The 11673-nt window shown below is 46.4% G+C and overlaps 1 protein-coding gene across 1 annotated transcript; it reads right to left on the reverse strand.

The window, feature by feature from the left end:
- Positions 1-851: 851 nt before the first annotated feature.
- GPR31 (G protein-coupled receptor 31) lies at positions 852-1811 on the reverse strand. The gene has a single exon (XM_017861634.1). The coding sequence runs from the start codon at positions 1809-1811 to the stop codon at positions 852-854; it is 960 nt and encodes a 319-aa protein (XP_017717123.1).
- Positions 1812-11673: the final 9862 nt, after the last annotated feature.

The raw sequence follows: 11673 nt of genomic DNA on the forward strand, positions 1-11673 counted from the left end.
CACCAGCTGTGCCAGTGGGGTTGGAAATGGCCATTCCCAACGCCGCGAGGTACCTTACATTGTGCACTTCTCCCAGGAGGTATAAAGTTCTGTGACTCCTTTTTCACGTCAGGGGAAGCAAAGTACATTTCAAAAGCCTTTTAGGCATTCAAACTTAAAAAGCAGCTCTAGAGGCAAATTCCAGAAACGTATCAGGAAAAGTTTCTGACAGTAGACTAGGGAACTCACTACATTTTCCTTAACATCATGTATCATCTAGAAAATGAAGCAAAATTTTGTGAAAACAAAAATGTTATGCTCCAAATAAAGCCTAGCATGGACGACAGTACCTTATAGACAGCAGAGCCTCTTTTTAGAACCAGGGCACTTTCTGATGTCGGTCATCCCCAGTCTGCACAGCAGGTGAGAAGAAAACATAGTTTTTTTTGCATTTAAAACTGAAGCACGGTAAATGAAAGCGACTTGCTGAGACCAAGTAGAGTTGGAAAGATGCCAGCACCCGGCTTTCTTCTCTTCCTTCGCTGATTTAGCAAATTACATTTCTTCAAGTGTAGAGATGCAGTAGCTGCCCGACTTTTCAGTTCAGCAACTGAATCTGCATCATAGTTGGGTAGGAGGAGGTTCTGGCTTGTTCATTTTGATTTGCCACTCTACAAGGTAAAATCACAGAGGACCATTCCGGTCCACAAAGTATGAGACCACACCTGCAGCAACTGTGCCCATGTTTGTGCTCTGATCCTTGTATTGCAGTCTCAAGATTTCCTCTTCTTCCAGAATCCTGAAGTACAAGTGATTATTATTTAGGTCGCAGGTAGTTCCATAAACACGGGCGTTGAGGACGCTGGCTGTTTTCAGGAATAGGAGTCTCTGGGGTGGAAACCTGGGGGCTCTGCTGCCTGCCCTTTGCCTCGGAGGGTGTGGAAGACCCTCCGATAGGAGCTCCTGAAGGTGGGGCTGGAGAAGCAGTACACCACGGGGTTGAGCACACTGTGCAGGTAGGTGAGGCTGCCCATGACTTCCGAGGTATGAGCCACTGCACACAGGGCCCCGCAGCTCCCCAGATTTTGGAAGATGTGCATCAGGACTCTGGTCAGGAAGCAGGGCAGAAAGCATAGAGTAAACAGCACCACCACTACGGTGAGCAGTGCCTGGGCCTGCCGAAGCTTGGGCTGTTTCTCAGGCTCCCGGAGTCTTTTCTGGAGAGCTCTGATGATGCCTGCATTGCAGAACACGATGAGGCCAAAGGGGAGGACAAACTGAAGGCAGGAGAGTGCTTCCTGCCAGATGACGCTGAAGGAGCCGTCTGCCCTGGGGTAGAAACTGTGGCACCTGGTGGAGTTCTGGGCGGCCTCAGAGATGAGCAAGCCTGGGCAGGTGAGGGCGACCATCAGGAGCCAGATGAGACCCGAGACCCCCAGGGCCCCCCGAGGAGACAGCAGGTTGACCTTAAGCCGACAGTGGACCACACGGAGGTACCGGTCCAAGGCCACAGCGGCCAGGAAGGCCACCCCCACGCCGCGGCTGAGGTCCAGCAGGAAGCGCAGGGCCCAGCAGCCCACGTGGCCCAGATGCCAAGCCTGGAGGCTCAGGTAGAAGACGGCCAGGAACGGCAGACACGCGGCCAACAGCAGGTCAGCCAGGGCCAGGTTGAGCAGGTAGACAGCGTAGGGCTTCCACACCCTGACCCGGAACAGGAAGGTCCACAGCGCCACCGCATTGCCCAGCAGACCCAGCCAGCACTCCAGCCCCAGCAGGACACCCACAGCTGTGGCCACCACAGTGTTGGGGGCTGAGCAGTTTGGGAATGGCATCACCCGGCCGTGCTGGGCTGCAGGCACAGCTGGAGCAGATGCAGGAGGAACTCTGTGCTGTTTCTTACAAAATGAAAGAAAAGACCTTTTCCTGCCACAGAGTAGATAAGATCTACATTTCCCCATCAAGAACAGTTCCTTAGCCAAATAGGGTCCACAGCAAACCAAAATTCATTTGGGGAAAGAGGATGAGCAGGGGAGAGAAAAGCCCCTTGCAGTTGTGTTCTGTTTTCTTCCGCCATAAAAAAGGGGAAATGGTGTTTCGCTTCACATCACCGGGCTGCAAAGCTGAGGAGTAATGTCCTGCGACGTCTGGGGGACCAGGGCTTTGCATCCAGTTATGAAAGAAGGAAAGGTTTAACTATGCAAAGACCCCTACGTCTGTATACAATTAAAATAACAATGGAATCAAAAAGATTGTTCTCTACTTTGAGTATGTTTCATGGGGAAATTTTCTTCTTCCTTTTCATACGTAAAGGACGCTTGCTGGAATCCTTCTGCATGGGACTTGATTTTACACACTGGTCAGATGTGGTCCCCCCCATTTACTTGAAAGGGGAATTGAGACAACCTGCTCATTCCATAGTCGATGGTTTCATTTGTACTTGTATTTTGTTAAATACAAATTTATCTTATTTTCTCTGCTGGAGTCTTTCCTACCTAATATACCACTTGGATTGGGATCTGGACCAGCGGGGCCTGGGGTGGGCTCTGGAAGCATGGAGAAATCAATGGCTTGTAAAGATGCATAGAGTTCACTAGAAAGTTAGGTTCGTCAGCCAGGGACATACTCCACATCTCCATGTGTCGCTAGTGACAGACGATGCCTGGCACACAGCATTATCAACAGGTATTTCTTGGATGAATAAATGTGTGCAGTCATCATTACCCTCTGGTGACCCTAATACATCTCAGTCCTTATCCGTCGATAACCCTATTATGCTTGGTTCTCACCCAATGTCGAACCTAATTTACCTTGGTCCTTACCCACTATTGACCCTAATTCATCTTGGTCTTCACTCAATGTTGACCCTACTTCATCTTGATCTTTTCCCACTTTTGACCTTACTGCATCTTGGTCCTTACCCACTGATGATCCTAATTTATCTCTGTCCTAACCATTCTTGATCCTACTTCATCTTGATCCTTACCAACTGGTGACCCTACTTCATCGTGAGTCTTACCCACATTGACCCTAATTTATGTTGGTCATCTCCCACTGTTGACTCTAATTTATCTTGGTTCTGTTCAGCCTGATTTGAATTTTGGAGTTAAGTACACTTTAGTTATAATTTTTGTTTCTCCACTTATTAGTGGTGTGGTTTTGGGAAAGCAAGTTAACTTCTCTGTACTCCAAGCTCTTCACCTGAGAGGTAAAGATGGTAACACCTTCTTGCAGAGTTCTTTTGAGTAGTCAAGGTACTGTTACAGGTAAAGCACTTAGAGCCATGTCTGGGCATTGTGAGAGCTTGATGCTTTTACTAGAATATTTATTAATGCCTCTCTGAGACATAGGCTTAAAAAAACTATTCTTATTATCTCCTAACATGATAAAACACTTTTGTATGAAATATCAGTTCTATGGTGTTTTGATGCCTTCAGTTATAAGATCCAAGTTTAAGACTTTAATAATTATTATTACTAAAGTATACTGCATGTTTATTGCATGTCAATCATTGTTAGTGCTGGCCTAAGTTATTTCAATGAATCAAACAATAGTGAGATGAAGTAGATACAATGTGAAGCTCTATTTTATGAATAAAGAAATGGAGGCATGGTAAGATTAGGTAATTTGCTCAAGGTCACAGGCAGGTAAGTGGTGGGACCAGGACCCTCCCAGCCCAAATTTCAACCAGAACTGGGTTCATAGCTTCCCTATAGTCCTATGGCTAACGTGTCATGCTTCACTCCTTTTGAAGTCACACAGGGCTGTGAATTTGTATGATATCGAGGTAATTTGACTTGCATTCTTCTTGCTTTCATTATTCTGGTATTTTAAAAAATGAGACTACCAGCCCACATATCATCCCATTTCTGTGTCATACAAGTCCTCATGCCTTTTCATTTTCTATGGAGGTGAATTTGGAGAGTCCTCCAAGCATCTGGAATTGTGGAAATATCTCAACTAGTCTCTGCACAGTGACACCTTCTATGAACGAGGATCTCTGGCTGCATGCTCATTATGACTTGGTTCTTGGGGAGCAAGAGGATGGAGCACAGCACTGACCTGCGGGTGGTGTGGTTAGTCTCATTTGGACGAATGTTGTCAGGCACAAAATTACCCTCAGAAAAGCTGGCAGCAAATTCAAATCTTTAGTGCTTAAAGTTTCATAAATGCAGGAAAGAAATGGATTGAAATATATCTCTTGCAACACATTAAAACTTTAACAGACATTAAAACTACTCCTTAATTTCAGATTTCAGTTTATACCAATAACTTCCTAAATTATAAATATTTTGGCTCAACTGGCATGTGAACATTAATAATTACATATTTTCCTTTTAAAACTTCTGCACCTTTTAAAGTATTTTGATTCATCTTCTTCACTTCTGAAAGACACTGAACTGTTTTTCAGACCGTCTCTTTTAAAGTTATAATATTTGGACTTCTCCCTTAGGGATTTTGATTTATTAAACCTTATCACCCCTAGAGACTATTTTCAGTCATTACTACTATTTCTTCAATACTCTACTTGTTTAGGAAACTTCTTTGTGCTCATTTCAATTTTTATGGTGTATATTTTATTTACACGTGTGCCTAACTTTAAATGAAAACTGAATTATTGCTTAAACCCACACATACATTTAAGGGTTTTTTGTTTGTTTGTTTGTTTAGAGACAGGGTCTTGTTCTGTTGCCCAGACTGGAGTGCAGTGGCACTATCATAGCTCACTGTAATCTCCAACTCCTAGGCTCAAGGGATCCTCCTACCTCAGCCTCCTGAGTAGTTAAGACTACAGGTGTGTGCCACCAGACTCAGATACAGAAATTTAATTCTCTGCATTTTCCTTTCTAATTTTCTGTTATATCTTATAATAATCAGAGAGATGGTTATTCATAAAGACTGAATGAATACTCAGACTTAGATTCTCCTGCTACTTATTGCGAAGTTAGCCCGCTGTGAGGTCTAGGGAGACAATACAGTTCCCACAAGACCACCTTCTGCCTGACATAACTTAAAGTTTGGGGATCCCCAAGACCACTCTCAGGTTAGATAATTCTCTAGAAGAACTCACAGAACTCACAGGAAGCTGTTACATTCTTAGTTATATCTTTTTTTAACAGTGAAAAGACACAGGTTAAAATCAGCCAAGGGAAGAGGTGCATGGAACAGAGCCCAGGATAATTGTAAGCATGGGGCTCCCATTGTCCTTTTGCTGTGAGTCAGGACAGTGTTACTTTCTCGGTATTGATGGATGACAGTGCCCAGACCACTGCCACGCTGGGAAGCTCACCTGGGTCTCCTCATCCAGAGTCTTTACTGGAGTCCCTCACCCAGGCATAGCTGGCCACCTGTGAGGCTGTCTTTAGTCTCCAGCTGCTCTGGGGGCTGAGCCAAAGCTGCAAGACCAAAGCCCCCACCCTAAACCACATTATTACTGTCTGTCTAGCTGAGGGTCCCCAAGAAAACAAAGACATCTCCATTGGGCATGACATCCTAAAGCCTGGGAGATGACCTCCTGGCTACTGAGGGCCAGGATCAGACCTCTTTAAGTTTGCCTTTTGGGAAAAGTTAAGCTCTTTTCTTATTTACTCAACAAATTTAGAACACATTGCATGTTACTCATTTTATACTGAAGATACAAATGCTTACAGTGTTACCAGAAAGGGGTCCAGATCCAGACCCCAAAAGGTTCTTGGACCTAGTGCAGGAAAGTATTCAGGATGAATTCGTAGAGTAAAGTGAGAGCAAGTTTATTAAGAAAGTAAAGAATGGCTACTCCATAGGCAGACGAGCCCCAAGGCCTGCTAGTTGGCTATTTTTATGGTTATTTCTTGATTATATGCTAAAAAAGGGGAGGATTATTCATGATTATTCCTCCCCTTTTTAGACTAGATGGGGTAACTTCCTGATACTGCCATGGCATTTGTAAACTGTCATGGCACTGGTGGGAGTGTCTTTTTAGCATGCTAATGCATTATGATGAGCGTATGATGAATAGTGAGGATGAGCAGAGCTCACTTTTGTTACCATCTTGGTTTTGGTAGGTTTTGGCCAGCTTCTTTACCACATCCATTTATTAGCAAGGTCTTTGCAGCCTGTATCTTGTGCTGACCTCCTATCCCATCCTATGACTAAGAATGCCTAACCATCTCGGAATGCTGTCCAGTAGGTCTCAGACTTATTTTCCCCAGCCCCTATTCAAGATGGAGTTACTCTGGATCAAACACCTCTGACAATAGTACACTCTGACTTTAAGGGGCTTATGTTCTAGTGGGAAAGACAAATGTGGGAACAGACTTGTAGAGAATAATATGATACAATTAGCTAGAAGGTGCACCTGCAGTGGGGGTGGGTGTTATGGAGAGAGGTGTCATGGAGAGAGGAGAATGAAGAGAAGTCAGCTATGGGGCTGAGGGAAAGGGGAAGCTCTGGACAGGGAATGTCCAGTTGGGCATAAGGCAGGAGACCACCCCTCGTATCATCTTGTGCCCAATTTCTGCCTCCAAAGAAAGAAGAAGTAAAAACTAAAAGGCAGAAATGAAATCCACAGGCAGATAGCCCGGTGCCACACCCTGGGCCTGGTAGTTAAAGATTGACCCCTGACCTAATCGGTTCTGTTATCTATAGATTACAGACATTGTATAGAAGTGCACTGTGAAAATCCCTATCCTGTTTTTTTCTGATCTAATTACCAGTGCATGCAGCCCCCAGTCATGTACCCCCTGTTTGCTCAATCAATCACAATCCTCTCACATGCACTCTTTAGAGTTGTGAGCCCTTAAAAGGGACAGGAATTGCTCACTCGGGGAGCTCGGCTCTTGGGACAGGAGTCTTGCCGATGCCCCCCGCCGAATAAACCCCTTCCTTCTTTAACTCGGTGTCTGAGGAGTTTTGTCTGTGGCTTGTCCTGCTACATTTCGGGAAGCAAGGTGATTGGTGGATGGTCGAGGCAGTTTCTTAGGTGGCTTAAGCCTGCCCTGTGGAACATCCCTGCGAGGGACTCTGACGAGCCCAAGCGATGTGGATCCTGAGAGTGCTCCTAGGTAGGCATTTGCCCCAGTGGGATGCCTCACCAGAGCAGTGTGTGGCAGGCCCCTGTGGAGGATCAATGCAGTGGCTGAACACTGGGAAGGAACTGGTACTTGGAGTCTGGACATCTGAAACTTGGTAAGACTAGTCTTGAGAACTTGCCCATTCCATTTGAGTGGAACCATGGCCTGATCACCCATGGTGTGCCTTTATCGGCACTTTGAATTTGGTTTTGGTTTTGACTTGGTTTAAATTGCTTGACAGGACTGGTCTTGGGAACTTGCTCACTCCATTTGAGTGGAAGCGTGGCCTGACCACCCACGGCGTGTCTTTATCGGTACTTTGGATTTGGTTTTGGTTCTGGTTTTGACTTGGTTTGAATTGCTTGACGGGACTGGTCTTGGGAACTTACCTACTCCATTTGAGTGGAAGTGTGGCCTGATCACCCACAGCCTGCCTGTACTGGCACTTTGGTTTTTGTTTTTGACTTGACTTGGATTGCCTGATACTTTGGTTTTGGTTTTGAGCTGGCTTAGATTTCTTGATACTCTGATTTTGGTTTTGATTCTGGTTTGGTGTAAACTATAAAAGTGTGTGTGCCCTTTTTACCCATTCTTTGTTTTGTGGTGTGCATGTGGTGTGACAGTGGTGTTTTGTCTCGAGGAAACATGGGTCAGGCACAAAGTAAGCCCACCTCACTTGGAACTATGTTGAAAATTTTCAAAAAGAGATTTAAGGGAGACTGTGGAGTCACCATGACACCAGGAAAACTTAGAACTTTGTGTGAGGTAGACTGGCTGGCTGGCATTAGAGGTGGGTTGGCCATCAGAAGGAAGCCTGGACAGGTCCCTTGTCTCAAAGGTATGGCACAAGGTAACCTGTAAGTCAGGGTACCCAGATCAGTTCCCATATATAGATTCTTGGTTACAGCTAGTTTCAGACCCCCACAGTGGTTAAGAGGACAGGGAGCAGCAGTTAAGGGAATTCCCCCAAAAGGTGAGGGAAAGGGGGGTTCAGGGAAGAATACCCAGTCTAATTGCCCATGCTCGCAACGTAACCAATGTATCTATTGTAAGGAAATAGGACATTGGAAAGATAATTGTCCCCAACTGAAGGAAAACCAAGGTGGTTCAGAACAAAAGACCTCAGATAAAGATGAGGGAGCTTTGTTCAATCTGGCTGAAAGGCTATTGGACTGAAAGGGACCAGGCTCAAGTGCCTCCAAGGAGCCCATGGTCAGGATTATAACTGGGGTCAAGGACATTAAGTTTTTGGTCCATATTGGTGCTGAACATTCAGCAGTGACCACCCCGGTCGCCGCTTATCCAAGAAAACCATTGGTATAATTGGAGCAACAGGAGTTTCCACCAAGCAGGCTTTCTGTCTACCACGGACCTGCTCGGTAGGGGGACATGAGATAGTTCACCAGTTCTTGTACATGCCTGGCTGTCCCTTGCCCTTGCTGGGAAGAGACTTGCTTAGCAAGCTGAGAGCCACCATCTCCTTTACTAAACAGGGCTCTTTAAAGCTAAAGTTACCGGGAACAGGAGTTATCAACGCCCTTACGGTTCCCCAGGGAGAAGAATGAAGACTTTTCTAATGGAGTCAGGCCAAGAAATAAAACCACCTCTAGCTAAGCGATGGCCCTGTGTATGGGTAGAGAATGATCCTCCAGGACAGGCTTTCAACCAAGCCCCCATACTCATAGAAGTTAAGCCTGGGGCCTAACCAGTTAGACAAAAGCAGTATCTGGTTCCCAAAGAAGCTCTCAAAGGAATCCAGGTTCATCTCAGGCACTTGAAAGCCTATGGAATTATAGCTCCTTGCCAGTCTCCATGGAACATCCCCCTCCTGCCTGTCCCTAAGCCAGGGACCAAGGACTACCAACCAGTACAGGAGTTGCGCTTGGACAACCAAGCTACAGTGACTCTGTGCCCAACAGTTCCTAACTCTTACACATTGTTAGGGCTGCTGCCAGCTGAGGACTGCTGGTTTACCTGTCTGGACTTAAAAGATGCCTTCTTTAGCATCAGAGTAGCTCCTGAGAGCCAGAAGCTGTTTGCCTTTCAGCGGGAAGATCCGGAGTCAGGTGTTACTACTCAGTACACTTGGACCTGGCTTCCCCAAGGGTCCAAGAACTCCCCTACTGTTTTCCAGGAGGCCCTGGCTCAAGACCTGCAAAAGTTTCCTGCTAAAAACCTAGGCTGCTTCTTGCTTCTGTACGTGGACACCTGCTGGGACACCACATGGCATTTGGGTGCACAAAAGGGACAGATGCCCTGCTTTGGCACCTGGAGGACTGTGGGTATAAGGTGTCCAAGAAGAAATCTCAGATCTGCAGACAGCAGGTACGCTACCTGGGATTCACTATTAGGAAAGGGGATCACAACCTGGGGTCAGAAAGAAAGCAGGTCATCTGCAGCCTACCAGAACCTAAAACCAGAAGCCAAGTAAGGGAATTCCTAGGAGCTGTGGAGTTTTGCAGATGATGGATTCCAAGCTTTGCAGTAGTAGCCAAACCTTTCTATAGGGTTACAAAGGGGGGGTGTGTGTGTGTGACCAGGAGCCTTTTGAATGTGGGCCTCTACAACAGCAAGCCTTTTGTAAGTTAAAGGAAAAACTTATGTTGGCCCCAGCCCTAGGACTACCAGATTTGACACAACCCTTTACACTCTATGTGTCAGAAAGAGAAAAAATGGCAGTTGGAGTTTTAACCCAGACTGTGGGGCCCTGGCCAAGGCCAGTGGCCTATCTCTCAAAACAACTAGACGGGGTTTCCAAAGGCTGGCCCCCAGGTGTAAGGGCCCTAGCAGCAACGGCCCTGTTAGCACAAGAAGCAGATAAACTAACCCTTAGGTAAAACCTGAATATAAAGACCCCCCATGCTGTGGTAACTTTGATGACTACCAAAGGACATCACTGTTTAACAAATGCTAGATTAACCAAGTACCAAAGCTTGCTATGTGAAAATTCCTGCATAACTATTGAAGTCTGTCACACCTAAATCCTGCCACCCCGCTCCCAGTATCAGAAAGCCCGGTGGAGCATAACTGTGTAGAGGTGTTGGACTCAGTCTATTCTAGCAGACCTGACCTTCGGGACCAGCCATGGGCATCAGTAGACTAGGAGTTATACGTGGACGGGAGCAGCTTCATTAACCCACAAGGAGAAGGATGTGCAGGATATGCAGCAGTAACTTTGGATGCTGTCATTAAAGCCAAACCGTTGCCACAGGGCACTTCAGCCCAGAAGGCTGAGCTCATTGCTTTAACTCGGGCTCTAGGACTCAGTGAAGAGACTGTAAACATCTACACTGACTCTCGATATGCCTTTCTAACCCTCCAAGTGCATGGAGCATTATATAAGGAAAAGGGTCTGTTAAACTCTGTGGGAAAGAACATAAAATATCAACAAGAAATTCTACAATTATTAGACGCAGTGTGGAAACCTCAGAGGGTGGCAGTCATGCACTGCAGGGGACACCAGCGAGCCTCCACCTCAGTGGCCTTAGGAAACTCGCGAGCTGATTCAGAAGCTGGAAAAGCAGCATCTATCCCTTACCAGGCATCGGTAGTAGCCCACTTAGTCCCTCAAACACCTGACCTGGTACCTACCTATTCTAAGGAAGAAAAAGGCTTCTTCCACGCAGAAGGGGGCAAGTAATAAAAGGAGGATGGATCAGACTGCCAGATGGGAGGGTAGCTGTGCCGCAGTTGCTGGGAGCCACAATCATATTGACCGTGCACGAAACCACTCACCTGGGTCAAGAATCACTTGAAAAATTGTTAGGCCGGTACTTCTATGTCTCACACTTGCCAGCCCTTGCCAAAGCAGTAGCACAACGGTGGGTTACTTGCCGACAGCACAATGCGAGGCAAGGCCCCACTGTTCCACCCGGCATACAAGCGTATGGAGTGGCTCCTTTTGAGGATCTTCAGGTGAATTTCCCAGAAATGCTGAAATGTAGAGGTAACAAGTATGTGCTGGTTCTTGTGTGTACTTACTCTGGGTGGGTGGAGGCTTATCCAACACGAACTGAAAAGGCCTACGAGGTAACCTGTGTGCTTCTCCGAGATCTTATTGCTAGGGTTGGACTGCCCTTACGAATCGACTCAGATAACGGGCCAGCGTTTGTGGCTGACTTGGTACGGAAGACAGCAGAGGCATTAGGAATCACTTGGAAGCTACGTGCTGCCTACCGACCTCAGAGTTCTGGAAAGGTGGAGCGGCCTGTCAAAAATAGTTTAGGGAAAGTATGTCAGGAAACAGGATTAAAGTGGATATAAGCCCTTCCTATGGTATTGTTTAAATTTAGATGCACTACTTCTAAGAAAACAGGATACACCCCTTAGGAAATACTGTATCATAGGCCTCCTCCTGTACTACGGGAGCTTCCAGGCACTCCCTGAGAGTTAGGTGAAATTGAATTACAGTGACAGCTACAGGCTTTAGGAAAAATTACACAAACAATCTCAACTTGGGTAAATGAGAGGTGTCCCATTAGCTTATTCTCCCCAGTTCACCCTTTCTCTCCAGGTGATGGCGTGTGGATCATGGACTGGAACATAGCCCCTTTGTGGCCATGGTGGAAAGGACCTCAGACCATCATCCTGAGCACACCCATGGTTGTAAAGGTAGAAGGAATCCCAGCCTGGATCCACCACAGCC

Source organism: Rhinopithecus bieti, unplaced genomic scaffold (genome assembly GCF_001698545.2).
Source record: "Rhinopithecus bieti isolate Rb0 unplaced genomic scaffold, ASM169854v2 scaffold_62081, whole genome shotgun sequence".
Lineage (NCBI taxonomy): Eukaryota > Metazoa > Chordata > Mammalia > Primates > Cercopithecidae > Rhinopithecus > Rhinopithecus bieti.

Bases quoted from the DNA above. Each gene is read 5' to 3' on its own strand.
- GPR31 (XM_017861634.1), bottom strand. From the start codon at position 1,811: ATGCCATTCCCAAACTGCTCAGCCCCCAACACTGTGGTGGCCACAGCT.